A 15,818-nucleotide genomic window follows, 5' to 3' on the forward strand; every position below is an offset into this window, starting at 1 on the left:
TTGATGGACTGGTGTTTGATGGACTGGTGTTTGATGGACTGGTGTTTGATGGACTGGTGTTTGATGGACTGGTGTTTGATGGTTCAGCTCTTGATTGACTGGTGTTTAATGGACTGGTGTTTGATGGACTGGTGTTTGATGGACTGGTGTTTGATGGACTGGTGTTTGATGGACTGGTGTTTGATGGACTGGTGTTTGATGGTTCAGCTCTTGATTGACTGGTGTTTGATGGACTGGTGTTTGATGGACTGGTGTTTGATGGACTGGTGTTTGATGGACTGGTGTTTGATGGACTGGTGTTTGATGGACTGGTGTCTGATGGACTGGTGTTTGATGGACTGGTGTCTGATGGACTGGTGTCTGATGGACTGGTGTCTGATGGACTGGTGTTTGATGGACTGGTGTTTGATGGACTGGTGTTTGATGGACTGGTGTTTGATGGACTGGTGTCTGATGGACTGGTGTCTGATGGACTGGTGTCTGATGGACTGGTGTTTGATGGACTGGTGTTTGATGGACTGGTGTTTGATGGACTGGTGTTTGATGGACTGGTGTCTGATGGACTGGTGTCTGATGGACTGGTGTTTGATGGACTGGTGTTTGATGGACTGGTGTTTGATGGACTGGTGTCTGATGGACTGGTGTTTGATGGACTGGTGTTTGATGGACTGGTGTTTGATGGTTCAGCACTTGATTGGTGTTTGATGGACTGGTGTTTGATGGACTGGTGTTTGATGGACTGGTGTTTGATGGTTCAGCTCTTGATTGACTGGTGTTTGATGGACTGGTGTTTGATGGACTGGTGTTTGATGGACTGGTGTTTGATGGTTCAGCTCTTGATTGACTGGTGTTTGATGGACTGGTGTCTGATGGACTGGTGTTTGCTGGACTGGTGTTTGATGGACTGGTGTCTGATGGACTGGTGTCTGATGGACTGGTGTTTGATGGACTGGTGTTTGATGGTTCAGCTCTTGATTGACTGGTGTTTGATGGACTGGTGTTTGATGGACTGGTGTCTGATGGACTGGTGTTTGATGGACTGGTGTTTGCTGGACTGGTGTTTGATGGACTGGTGTCTGATGGACTGGTGTCTGATGGACTGGTGTCTGATGGACTGGTGTTTGATGGACTGGTGTTTGATGGACTGGTGTTTGATGGACTGGTGTTTGATGGACTGGTGTTTGATGGACTGGTGTCTGATTGACTGGTGTTTGATGGACTGGTGTTTGATGGTTCAGCTCTTGATTGACTGGTGTTTGATGGACTGGTGTTTGATGGACTGGTGTTTGATGGTTCAGCTCTTGATTGACTGGTGTTTGATGGACTGGTGTCTGATGGACTGGTGTTTGATGGACTGGTGTTTGATGGACTGGTGTCTGATTGACTGGTGTTTGATGGACTGGTGTTTGATGGTTCAGCTCTTGATTGACTGGTGTTTGATGGACTGGTGTTTGATGGACTGGTGTCTGATGGACTGGTGTTTGATGGACTGGTGTTTGATGGACTGGTGTTTGATGGACTGGTGTTTGATGGACTGGTGTTTGATGGTTCAGCTCTTGATTGACTGGTGTTTGATGGACTGGTGTTTGATGGACTGGTGTTTGATGGACTGGTGTTTGATGGACTGGTGTTTGATGGACTGGTGTTTGATGGTTCAGCTCTTGATGGACTGGTGTTTGATGGACTGGTGTTTGATGGACTGGTGTTTGATGGACTGGTGTTTGATAGACTGGTGTTTGATTGACTGGTGTTTACTGGTTCAGCTCCTCCAGAGTTCCTGCAGTGGCCTCAGTCGGTGTCGAAGCCGGCGGGTTCGAGTGTCGTCTTCACCTGTCAGGCTCAAGGTGTTCCCGATCCGCACCTCATCTGGCTGAAGAACGGCAAGATTCTCACGCCTGGAGAAAACGTCAAACTCACCAACAACAACAGGTGAGCGCCAGCCTACAGCTGCTCGACAGCCTGACATATGGAATAATAGTCAGAAAATTTAAATTTTTTGAAATGGAACACTTCAGACGGAATATAAAAATGTTTTCATGTGTTTTGTTTGATACATCAGGCTTTTATGACTCATTTTATTCAGAGCAAAAATATGCAGTTTGATGCAGATGCTGATATTTCTATGAAATTCTGACGCTTATGTAAATTGTTTAAAATAAAACGCATATAAATATCAATATCTGTCAATAATATTAGTCTTAGTAAGATATTAAAATGCTTAGTTTTATGATCTGTAGTTGTAAAACACATAATATAATGGAATGCAATACAATGATGATTGAGAGATGAACAGATAAACCTTCCTCAAAAGCCTGATGATCATATTTGAAACGCATGATTTTTATAATAATAAATGATGATAATCAAGTAAAGTTGCTTCAGTCCAGCTGAAATATTACTAACAATATCAAAGTTTTTCTTACGTTTCCTTGATAAAATCAGAGCAGATTTGACAGCAGAAAGACTCGTGGAGCTCGAGCTGAAGGAGGACGCTTGTACAATTAAAATAAAAGACTTTTACTTGATAAAAGAGTGAAAACGATCAGTCAGAGACAGAAGTACTGCAGGAGATTGACAGGTTTATCAGATCATTTAGAGCCTCAAAGGGATAATGATGTCAATGAAACGAGTGTGTGTGTGTTGACCTGCAGTACTCTGGCTGTGACACGCATCACTGCTGAAGACGAGGCCATTTATCAGTGTATCGCGGAGAACAGCGCGGGAACCAACCAGGCCAGCGCTCGCCTCGCCGTCTCCCAGTCCGCCCAGTTCCCAGAAGCTCCTCAGGACCTGACGGCCACACCACTGTCCACCAGTTCCCTACGGATCCGCTGGCAGCAGCCGGAGCCACACGTCAGCGACGGAATCATCGGATACGTGCTGCATATACGCAAACTGGGCGGTGAGATGAGAAACCAACCGAGAGCTGTGTTTTTCAGACGGTTGAGGATCTAAACTGATGAATGATGCGTGTGTGTTTTCAGAGCCGGACAGCAGCGAGCTTCAGGAAGCCGTTAGCAAAGACACGTTTCAGCACGACTTCACAAACCTGGAAGCCTCCACCACCTTCTCTATCTACGTCAAAGCGTATTCGCCGCTGGGAGCCAGTCAGCAGTCGAGAAGCGTCATCGCCACCACACACGGGGCCGGTAAGAATTTACACACACACACACACAACTGACAGATGATTCAATGCCATAATGCTGTGTGAGTGAGTGTATGCATGCGTGAGTGAGTGTATGCATGCATGCGTGAGTGAGTGTATGCATGCATGCATGCATGCGTGAGTGTGTGTGTGTGTTCATGCATGTGTGTGTTCATGCATGAGTGTATTCATGCGTGAGTGAGTGTATGCATGCGTTAGTGAGTGTATGCATGCGTTAGTGAGTGTATGCATGCGTGAGTGTGTGTGTGTGCATGCGTGAGTGTGTGTATGCATGCATGCGTGAGTGTGTATATGTATGCGTGAGAGTGTGTATGCATGTGTGAGTGTATTCATGCGTGAGTGAGTGTATGCATGCGTTAGTGAGTGTATGCATGCGTTAGTGAGTGTATGCATGCGTGAGTGAGTGTATGCATGCGTGAGTGAGTGTATGCATGCGTGAGTGAGTGTATGCATGCGTGAGTGAGTGTATGCATGCGTGAGTGAGTGCATGCGTGAGTGAGTGTATGCATGCGTGATTGAGTGCGTGTGTGAGTGTATGTATGCATGCATGTGTGAGTGAATGCATGAGTGAGTGTGTATGCATGCAAGAGCGCATGCATATGTGAGTGAGTGTATGTATGCATGCGTGAGTGTGTGTGTATGCATGCATGCGTGAGTGTGTGTGTATGCATGCATGCGTGAGTGCATGCGTGTGTGAGTGTATGCGTGTGTGAGTGAGTGCATGTGTGTGTGTGTGTGTGTGTGTGTGAGTGAGTGGATGTATGCGTGAGTGAGTGCATGCGTGAGTGAGTGTATGCATGCGTGAGTGTGTGTGTATGCATGCGTGAGTGTGTGTATGCGTGAGTGTGTGTATGCATGTGTGAGTGAATGCATGAGTGAGTGTGTATGCATGCAAGAGCGTATGCATACGTGAGTGAGTGTATGTATGCATGCGTGAGTGTGTGTGTATGCATGCATGCGTGAGTGTGGGTGTATTCATACATGCATGAGTGAGTGCATGCGTGTGTGTGTATGCGTGTGTGAGTGATTGCATGCGTGTGTGAGTGAGTGCATGCGTGAGTGAGTGTATGCATGCGTGAATAAGTGTATGCATGCGTGAGTGAGTGTATGCATGCGTGAGTGAGTGAGTGTATGCATGCGTGAGTGATTGAGTGTATGCATGCGTGAATGAGTGTATGCATGCGTGAATGAGTGTATGCATGCGTGAGTGAGTGAGTGAGTGAGTGTATGCATGCGTGAGTGCATGTGTGAGTGAGTGTATGCGTTCTGTGAACTGTGTTTGGCGACATAGGGCCTTCAAGTCAGAAAACAAAAGAACCGCTGTACTATAGTATTTACTCAGTTTAACCTGCTACTTGTCCAAAGCACTATGGTAATACTAGTTCTGCACACTTACTAAGCACATGCACTAATTCCGTTAACTCTGTCTCTCAGTTCCCACAATGCCGAGTTTCTTCACGAAGGTTCTGAACAGCACAGCGATGCAGGTGTTCTGGGATCTGCCTGTTAAAGCAGGTCGTGTGGAGGGATATAAACTGTCTCATCGAATGCTGCCGCAACAAGAGTTTGGACATGAGGAGCGTTTTCCTGCACAGATAAACACACACACCATCTCTAACCTGGGTCAGTGCACACAGTCACTCATGCATACACACACTCACTCACGCTCTTCTCATGCATGCATTCACACACGTACGCATGCATACACTCACTCACGCATACACACACTCAAGCATGCATGCACACACGCACACATGCATACACACACACTGACGCATGCATACACACTCTCAAGCATACACACTCACTCACGCATGCATACACACACTGACGCATGCATGCACACACTCACGCATACATGCACACACTCACGCATACATACACACACACACACTGATGCATAATCATGCATACACACTCACTCACTCACGCACTCACCCATGCATACACACACTTGTGCACACTCAAGCATGCATATACACACTGATGCATGCATACACACTCATGCACACACTCACTCGCACATGCACACACACTCATGCACTCACGCATGCATACGTGCATGCACGCACTCATGCATGTACACGCATACGCACACACTCACGCATGCATACATATGCACACTCACTCATGCATGCATACACACACTCACTCACGCATGCATACACACGCACACACTCACGCATGCACAAGAGCAGCAGTGTCTCACCATCAGTGTGTGTTTGTGTGTTGCAGAAGCTGCAGCTGTGTATGAGATCCAGCTCATTGCCTTTAATGGGAATGGTGACAGCATCGGCAACAAGCGACTTGTCTCATTGGCTGAGACTGAAAAGAGCGGGAAAAATGCAGCAGGTGATGCTTCATATTCAGGGTTTGAAATTAACGTTAAATATGGGTAAAATCATCCACAAACAATGAAAGTAACTTAATTCAGAATTGGATTACATACTGGGTATTTGCATTTTAAATTTTTTAAATGTAAGCTGTGACTGATCATCTGGTAATTTCTGATATATTACCTTTGGCTAGTAGAAGTTCTGAAGTGTAAATCTTAACCTCTTGCAATGTGACGTCACACACACTAGATGGAGGCAGAGCGTCAGTGTGCACATGTTCACAGTCGCTCACAGTCAGTGTCTATGGAATGCCAAATATCTAGTTATAATAATAATAATAAATACATACATACATAAATATATGAATAAAATACATAAATAAATATACAATAAAATGTAAAAAAAATAAAAAATAAATTGAGTATTTATACACTTTTATTTTCATATTTATGTATAATTGTATTTTTTTTCCACATCACATTTTTTCATTTGATGTATTTATTTTCACATTTGTTTATGTATATATGTATTTATGTCTTTATTTATTTATTTATTTATTTATTAATTATTATGTTAGCTTTGGCATTCCATAAATGTCATACTCATCAGTGCACTTCCCTTCAGAACTACAGGAGATATGTGCACCGCTCATACTGTTTCTGCATACTTTTATGAAATCTTCCTGTAATTAAAACCAGACGATCTACTACATTTTCATAATAGAAAAACATTTTAGAAAAAAAAATACTCTTAGCATTATAGTTAAACTAGCATTTTAAAAATAATCATGATCTAGTAGATAACATAGCATTTTAGAATAAGAAATACTGCTTTTGAAACAATGTTTTGTAAGTTTTTAACAGTCCAACCACAACAGAAAAAGTTTATTTGACCAAACTGAGAAATGTTTACAGATAATTGGTTTTAGAATGTAAAACGAGATGACTGAACGCCACTCGCTAAAGGAAATCTGTGACATAATGCAGCCATTGATGTTACGTACTTGTGTTTTTGAAATGTTTATAATTCTGCATGCTATTTCTATAAAAGCGTAGCCGGTAGATGATGTGTACTGTACAGCTGAAGGTGTGTGTGTGTGTGTGTGTGTGTGTGTGTGTGTGTGTGTGTGTGTGTGTGTGTTGTCAGCAGGACAGAGTCTCTGTAACTGTCGTCAGGATAGCGAGAGCTCCATGACAGGACTTGTGATCGGGATCCACATCGGCATGGCCTGCATTATATTCTGCGCTCTCTTCCTGATGTTCGGATACCGGCACAGGTGCGTCCGGGTCTTTATCCCATCACACACTCACAGCCAGTGTTGGGGGAAACTCATTACAAGTAACTTGAGTTACGTAATCAGATAACTTTTTCAAGTAACTAGTAAAGTAACGCATTACTTTTTCAATTTACATACAAAATACCTGTTACTTTTTCAAATAAGTAACGCTAGTTACTTTTTCACATTTATTGACTGACTGCTCTCCTCTCTCCTGTTCATATGAACATGCATTTACTCGTCTTACTTGCACGAAAACATACAGTATTCCTCAAAATGAATAAAAACAGTAAAATGCAATCTCAGAATTTTCCGCAAAACTTTTATAATTGACTATATATTAAATTACACAAATGAAGACTTCAGGTGCAAAAGCCTCCAAGTCCGTCTAACGTTTTTCATTAATATTAACATTTTTATCAGGCTCCTACGTATAGGTTTCTACCTAAGTAATGACATTTCTGAATGGGCTGAAGCTGGGATTTAGTGAGTTTTAAGTGAAAGTATTTGATGAACGTATACTATGTGCGGAGAGCATTCACTCAATAATATTATCTCATTTTTGACATAGGTGGCTTTTAGAGGCTTTTGCATCGGAGGTCTTCAAATATACTTTATGTATTTAATCTCACTTTATTAACTAATGTCTTTGCCCTTGACCTTCAATGATATAATTCAGCCATACTAATAAGCAAAAATGACTTTAGATTAGATTTAGAAATAAGCATTGAACTTCCTTCTCCTGTATCCTATTGTTCTTTAATACAGAACAGCAGCAGCTGAAATGTTTGTTTGAGTGGCGCCCTCTACTGTACAATACGCTTCTGTACTATACTCGCCTCCACTGTACTGTACTCTACTGTACAATACTGTACTGTACTCTACTGTACAATACTGTACTGTACTCGCCTCCACTGTACTGTACTCTACTGTACAATACTGCACTATACTCTACTTCTACTGTACAATACTGTACTCCACTGTACTGTACTCCACTGTACAATACTGTACTGTACTCGCCTCCACTCCACTGTACTGTACTCTACTGTACTGTACCTCTACTGTACAATACTGTACTCTACTGTACTCCACTGTACTGTACTCTAGTGTACTCCACTGTACTGTACTCTACTGTACTGTACCTCTACTGTACAATACTGTACTCTACTGTACTCCACTGTACTGTTCTGTACTGTACTCTGCTCTACTGTACTGTACTCTACTGTGCTCTACCTCTACTGTACAATACTGTACTCTACTGTACTCTACTGTACCTCTACTGTACAATACTGTACTCTACTCTACTGTACAATATTGTACTGTACTCCACTGTACTGTACTCTACTGTACCTCTACTGTACAATACTGTACTCTACTGTACTCCACTGTACTGTACTGCACTCTACTGTACTGTACCTCTACTGTGCAATATTGTACTGTACTCCACTGTACTGTACTCTACCTCTACTGTACAATAGTGTACTGTACAATACTGTACTCTACTGTACTCCACTGTACTGTACTCCACTGTACTATACTCTACCTCTACTGTACTGTACACAACTGTACTTTACCTCTACTGTACTCTACCTCTACTATACAGGAGTAAACATGCATTTCCTTCAGCCTGAGGATTAGATTATTAAGATTATTCACTTAACTTTTGGTGTGAAAGGGCCTTAACATTTGCCAAAAATAGAACTTTTTTTGTCGTTGTTAAAAACAAACAAGCAAGCCCAGCCCAGGTGAGAAAAAGTAACGCAAAAGTAATGTAACGCATTACTTTTCATAAAAAGTAACCAAGTAACGCAATTAGTTACTTTTTGGGGGAGTAACGCAATATTGTAATGCATTACTTTTAAAAGTTACTTTACGCAAAACTGCACACAGCTGAGATTTCTGCCACAGTGTTCTGACTCTGTGTTTATTACTGTGAGCAGCTTCACTGTAATAAACAGGAGAATAACAGAATCACTGATGAAACTTCATCAAATATGAGACAAACTTAGAGTCAGGAGTGAAGCAGCTCTACAGAAGAAGAGAGAGTCACTATTCAGATCAAGTTCTGTTCTCTGATAGTGTCAGTGCAGTCAGATCAATAATATCACTGGATATGAAGTGTCTCTTAAACTCTGTTGTGTTTGAGATGTTCTGGTAAACGAGTGCTGGTTGTGTGTGTGTGTGTGTGTGTGTGTGTGTGTGTGTGTGTGTGTGTGTGTGTGTGTGTGTGTGTGTGTGTGTGTGTGTGTGTGTGTGTGTGTGTGTGTAGTTTCTTCTGTCAGAAAGGTTCTCCGGGCAACTGGAGTCTGTCAGGAGGTCAAGCCGCTGCTAAAGACGCCACCATCCGCACGACTGACGCCGTTGAGCTCATGCCACAGGTAAACACGTCACAATAATCAACACAGGTTATGGAGATTACAGCATGGGTGTGTACAGTAAATGACACATATGACAGACTTCTGTTGTTCTTATATAAAGCTAGTGACTTCACAAACTGTTACAGTTATTCATTCAGCAGATCCAAAGCCCTGTACAAATGACAACTGTTCTAACCTAAACTAACTAACCTAAGCTGAAAGAACAGTTTTATTATAGAGTAAAAACATTTTAGAATAAAACACACAAACACACTCATATGTCATTCAATCTCATATGTAATGAACTCTGGTGTTCCTCAGGCTGGTGTAGAGCGTCAGGCAGCGGTTCCTCAGTGTCAGGTGATGATCGAACCACAACCTCTCCGCCCGGCAGACACTGGCATTAGCACTGGCACTGGCACCAGAACTGGAACTGGAACCAGTACTGGAACTGGCACTGGCACCAGAACTGGTACCGGAATTGTCACTGGCACTGGCACTGGAACTGGCACTGGAACTGGCATCGGAACTGGCACTGGCACTGGAACTGGCACTGGCATCGGAACTGGCACTGGCACTGGAACTGGCACTGGCATCGGAACTGGTACCGGAACCAGCACCGGATGAAGTCTCCCCCCCCCCCCTTTAGCTGCACATTGACCGAGTCTCTCTCACCAAAGCCTTACACAACTGAACTCAGTCACACACAACATCCGTTTAGTGCCTCTGATGACGAACGACACACAGCATCTGTTCCAAACCCTAGTGAGCTTCATAGGCAGCATCATGACCATCATAACCATCATGACCATCATAACCATCACAACCATCATAAGAGACCGATTAGGAGTTAGACATCCATCTTTTATAGGCATAAATACACCATACACATACAGTGGGTAAAACAGTCCACTTTTAATTCACTTTCACTATATTTTCATTTATAGTCCACACTCCTTCGACTTTGTGCTTTCTAGGACTACAGTAGAGAAACATGAAGATCGTGGGTTTGATTCCCAGGGAATGCATGAACTGATAAAGAATATAGCTTGAATGCAGTGGATAAATGAATGTAAAGGACACACACACACACGTGACGCTGCTTTATAATCCTGTAATGACAGCTCATGATGTTCAGTGTGGGATTGGAACGGTACCGTCTGTCGACTTAAACCACATCAGAGCTCCGTTTAAACTCTCATTCCAAATATTAGGAAGAGGAAACAAAACTCAAACTTAGTTAATGTCACTAACGTGACGCGTCTACTAGAATAACAAATTGAACTTTATCCTGTTAAACCAAAAATGCGTGTTCTGTGTGACTGAACAGATGAATAGTTAGTGTGTGGATGTAATGAGTGTGTGTGTGTGTCGTGTGATTGCTCATTAATTATTCGCCGCATTAGCCTGTGTGCAGCTGAAAACTCCGCCCACTCCCCTAAGCCCCTCCCACTCCATCCAAAGAGCCTGGGAAAACAGCCTACCTCAAACACGGGCGTCTTCAAGCGGGTCCTCCTCGGGCCCGAGCCGATGCCAGTGAGAGTTTGACCTCTGCCGGAACTGTTGATGTTTTACAAGACTCTTTCTCAGATTTGTGTGTTGAAGCGGCAGAAGAAGCTTCTGTGAAAGTTGAGGGACGTCCAAAGATCTTCTGCTTCTCTTTCCTTTCTTCACAGTGATCCACAAACACTGTTTCCTCTCAGTCGTGTTGGTCTGAGCATTGAAGCCCGTTTCCGACACACATGAAAAAACAGTCATGCTTTGGTAAATCATAATTATGACATAAAAAGGCAAAATTTTGAGATGAGTAAAAATATTACGTACTAACTCATAAATATGAGATTAAAAAGTTTAAATTGAGATTAAAAAGCAACCTTTTTCTCAGTTTCAAGTTTTTACATTATAATTGACTTACTGTCAAAAGTTTGACTTCTCATAATTATTTAGTATGTAATAATTCCAACTTTTAATACAATTCAATTAACATACTGAGTCATTATGTTCTTTTTATGCCATAGTTTTTGTCAGAATTAAAATTGGTATATGACAACTTTTTATCTTGTAATTCCAAAATGTAGTTGTCATAATTATGAGCTAAAAAGTCATAATTATGAGATAAAGCTTTTATTTCATAATTAGTATGTCATAATTGTGACCTCATAATTCTGTTTTTTTATCATAATTATGAGATAAAGTTTTTAGCCTATAATTGACTTAGTATGTCATAGTTTTGACTTTTTATCTCATCATTATGACTGTCATAATTCTGTTTTTATCTCATAATTTTTACTTTTTATCTTATAATTATGAATTAGTATGTCATAACTTTTACTTTTTATCTTGAGATTTTTATCTCATAATTATGAATTAGTATGTCATAATTTTAATTTATGTCATAGTTTTGACTTTTTATCTCATAATTATTGACTTAAGTATGTCATGATTTTGCTTTTCAATTATAATATACCAAAGCATGACTTTTTGAAATGGGCTTCCATAACTGATGATGATTAAACCAGAAAACTGACCATTAACCAAAGCCAAACGCTCCAGACACTGACGTCACTCATTAGCTCAAGCTCAGAACATGATGATGATTACCTCAAAGACACAAATTCTATTCTAGAAATTATAACTAATAACGACTAGCAGATATCGAATATATTTTCATATGTTGAAACCAGAAAATAAGATCTGCTTCTTTCTTTGTAATGTTGAAGCTGAACTTGCCAAATAACGGTTAGTGATCGTGTTTATGAGACCAAATACCTCGGTTCTTCCTCTAAAGCACATGAACAAACCCCAAACCAGCTTGATAAGAGTGTGTGTGTGTGTGTGTGTGTGTGTGTGTGTGTGTGTGTGTGTGTGTGTGTGTGTGTGTGTGTGTGTGTGTGTGTGTGTGTGTGTGTGTGTGTGTGTGTGCGTGTGTGTGTGTTAACTAACCGGTTTAACACACATGTGAACTGCTCTTCACTGTTCGAATAGTTGCCAAAATAACATTCTAGATTCACATGAAAAGTCTTTAACCCTTTAGGCCTCTGATTCTTGTTGTCTAGAACAAACGCAATGAAACCAAAATGTAAAAACTAAAATAAAGCAACAAGATTAGAAACTGAGGCCAAATTTAAGATGAAACTTCTGTTCTCTTGTAGAACTTTCCTTTGATTCATTTTCCCACGATGAAAAGTTATTTTTCTGCTTGATTTGGGAAATATTGCCAAAATAGATGTACGATTGTTCTTTAATGTTATTCTTATATTCATATTGTCGCTGTTCTTTTGATTACATTAAGTCTTTTTTAAATTTGATTTCTTCTCTCTTTATGTAGAATTAAAAAAGAAAATGTTAGAAATTTGAGAGTTAAAAGCAAGTAGATTGTTGATTGCAAAGAAAAATTCCTAATTTTTATAAGGATCACCAGCGTGAAAATACATTTACAGTCATTCCAGATGTGATTTGTACAGAAGCTCGTTTCCCCATGGAATAAAAAAAAGAAAAAAAGAAAAGCGAATTGCGACTAATTCTGAAATTTTTTTTTTGCAATTGTGAATTATAAATTATGAATTGTGAGATAAAAAGTCGCAATTAGCTTATTTTTTCTATTATTATTCCCTGCCGGAAATTAGCTTCCATAGATTTAAGCGTTATTGTTAAAGAAAAGGCCTCAGACTCTGAAATGTCGCTGGTCGATCTCTGTTTGCTGCTTTAGGATCTAATGAACCCTTATATATTCTGGATGTTGAAATGTTTATATGTGATGGATTGCTCAACATGTCTAAGGTTTAGGATAAATTGTTTAGTCGAGTAGATGCTGATTTTGAATGCTTGTACCAATGAGAGAAGTGATGCTTTAACCTCCCGGATTGTTCTTTTCCCTTCGGCTGTTTGTCAGAACCAAACGCTCCTGTAGCTTTAACCTGTTGTGACTCTGAAACTCACGAGTCGACTGCAAGAAAACCCGTCAGATCTAATACTGTACGGCACAGAAGTCATCGTGAGTTTCTCAGCTGACGCCTCTTCTGTTTCTCTTCCTTCAGTTGGTTGTAATGAACCTCTTTGCCAAATAAAACAGCGTTAAGTAGAACGTTACGTGTTACATGTTTTTCTGTTCAGAATTGCATGCGACTTATTATTTGCACTATTTCTCCAGTATGAATACTGAGTAAAGTTGTATCCCACAATCCAAATGCACATGACCTTCTATTTCTAATAGACAACTGAACCAGAAGTAATATAAACCACAATCTCTTTAACTCGTATTGATATTCTAAGCTCACCAAATTAAACATTTGATTTCTAACTTTGTGTATGAAATGGACAAAAATCAAAAAATTGAAAATTCCCTCAAATCTCCCTTGTTTACGCATTTTAAAAGCATTGTGTGAAAGGGATGAATGAGGAAGACCACAATAAAGAGAATTTCAATAGTCTAGTCGAGAAATCCTGAAAATACATTAATCTTTTAAGTTTAGAAATAATTTGCAATTGATAAAAACTATTCTTAACAACAGCATTTATTTAAAGTCCCCCTGTAGTCAAAAGTTTTATCTCTTAAAACTCATCTTTGATCAGCAAAATGACACATTTAAGCATTTTTTCAATTTTTTCCTAAGCAAAATTTCTTCATGGCTTAAAATACCTCAGAAACACCAGCGTGTGTTTGAGACTGTCTTTGGTTCACTGCAGTTTTAAGGAGAAAATACTCAGCAATGGTGTCGACTTGTGAATTTACACATGGTTTTATTAAAAACACCACATATAAAGTTTAAACAACATTAAAAGCTGGATTTTCACCACAGGGGGACTTTAAGTCCACCAAGAATTCTTACCTGAGATGAAATTTAAGGGAAATTATTACCGAGCTCATTGACATCACCTCTTAATTTCAGGGAAACAGAAAATTTGAAAATTCCTAATAATACTCCCAAGCAGAAGCATATACAAGTTAAAAAGAAGCGGGCCCACTATAGAACCCTGAGGTACCCCACTAATAATAGGAGCTGAGAATGAAGAAAACTTGAAGCTATTCAGACTGACCTCTACTGATGACTGGTGTGCTGGAGATCTCATGAACAGGTTAGAAAATGGCTAGAGAAGATTGTTAGAGATGCTGATGCTTTTTTTTTTTCTTTCATAAAACCACATTGGGAATTAAGACGTTTTTATCAAATAATTCTGTTTATTATTTAATTTGTTTAATAAATTGTATTATATCATAATTATGAATTAGTGTCATAATTCCTCATTGTTAGCTCATAATTATGAATTGGTATGTAAATTTTGACTTCAAAATTCAGATTTTTTATATCATAATTATGAATGTCATAATTCTGTATAGCTCATGTTCGCTTCACAAATTTTGTCTCATAATTTCAACTCTTTCTCTCATAATTATGTATTAGCATGTCATAATTTTTACTCATAATTCAGATTTTTTATATTATAATTATGAATTAGTGTCATAATTTCACATTTTTATCTCATAATTATGACTAAACTTTTATCTCATAATTGTCATAATTTTGACTTTTTCTCATAATTGTGACTCATAATTCTGTAGAGCTCATGTTTGCTTCACAAATTTTCTCATAATTTTGACTTTTTATCTCAATAATTATGAATTAGTATGTCATAATTTTGACTCCTCTCATAATTCAGTTTTTTATATCATAATTATGAATTAGTGTCATAATTTCACATTTTGATCTCATAATTGAGATAAAGCTTTTATCTCATAATTATGACTGTCATAATTTTGACTTTTTATGTCATAGTTTTGGCTCTTTATCTCATAATTATGACTGCCATAATTCTGCAGAGCTCATGTTCACTCCACACTAAATATACTGTAGAAACTGCATCTGCTGACGGAGGGCGAAGATGTTCCTGCAGACATTTGCTCTGAGAAGCTCCAGTGTTTCCGACTGCCTGTCACATCAGATAACCAGATTTACTGTCTTGTCATTTAAAATTGATTTTAAAATGTATTTATGATGCACAGTTCAGAAGATCTGTGTTTCTGTGGAGCTTCACTCGCTGTCATTAATGGGGATCTCTTTAGCAGATATTGAGTCTCTCAGGAACGTTCATTTCATGTTTTTACCCAGAATCAAACAAAAAAGATCATTATATTTAGTATAAAGAAAATTAAGACTTTTTTGCATTGTTTTCATGAAAATTAAGCACATAAAACTAATTTCTGTAATACAACAAAAACTCATTCTCATTGTAATGTGAAAAAATACATCATGTTGAATTTGCGGCACTGCCTTTAATTCATGTTTGTTTAATTGAAATCCTTCAAGGCTGATTGTGGAGGGGAGGCATCCAAATCACATAAGCTGGTAAATGGGGTTCCTCAGGGTTCAGTTCTTGGACCTTTGTAATGTGTCAATGGGAAGAGCATAGAGGTGGAGCAAGCAGATGTGAACATGTGCAGGTCATCAGCATAACAATGGGTAACAAATAACTATTAAAACAGAAGAGGTCCCAGAACGGAGCCTTGAGGGACACCCTGAGAGTGAGTGGAGGATCTGAGGTTATGAACAGCAATGAAGAATCGCCTATCAGTGAGATAGGATGCAAACCAAGGAAGAGCACTACCATCATGCTTATAGACCAGAGAAAACTGAGATGAGAATCAGATACAGTGCCAGAAGCTGCATAATGAGACAGAACTTGAG

At 39.7% G+C, this 15,818-nt stretch overlaps 1 protein-coding gene across 1 annotated transcript in view; it reads left to right on the top strand.

Annotated features, from left to right (window-relative positions):
- The window catches only part of LOC308703960 (immunoglobulin superfamily DCC subclass member 3), a gene marked incomplete at its 3' end in the record, with an annotated part of 18,365 nt that extends 7,551 nt beyond the window's left edge, over positions 1 to 10,814 (top strand). The window contains exons 6-14 of the mRNA XM_081388007.1: positions 1,764 to 1,929; positions 2,652 to 2,902; positions 2,985 to 3,149; positions 4,601 to 4,789; positions 5,402 to 5,518; positions 6,649 to 6,778; positions 9,048 to 9,156; positions 9,457 to 9,607; positions 10,579 to 10,814. Coding sequence (XP_081244133.1) covers positions 1,764 to 1,929; positions 2,652 to 2,902; positions 2,985 to 3,149; positions 4,601 to 4,789; positions 5,402 to 5,518; positions 6,649 to 6,778; positions 9,048 to 9,156; positions 9,457 to 9,607; positions 10,579 to 10,814 — 1,514 coding nt within the window. The remainder of the gene's footprint in view (positions 1 to 1,763; positions 1,930 to 2,651; positions 2,903 to 2,984; positions 3,150 to 4,600; positions 4,790 to 5,401; positions 5,519 to 6,648; positions 6,779 to 9,047; positions 9,157 to 9,456; positions 9,608 to 10,578) is intronic.
- Between the last annotated feature and the right edge of the window lie 5,004 nt (positions 10,815 to 15,818).

This window comes from Scardinius erythrophthalmus, assembly GCF_964197995.2.
Source record: "Scardinius erythrophthalmus genome assembly, chromosome: 16".
Taxonomy (NCBI): domain Eukaryota; kingdom Metazoa; phylum Chordata; class Actinopteri; order Cypriniformes; family Leuciscidae; genus Scardinius; species Scardinius erythrophthalmus.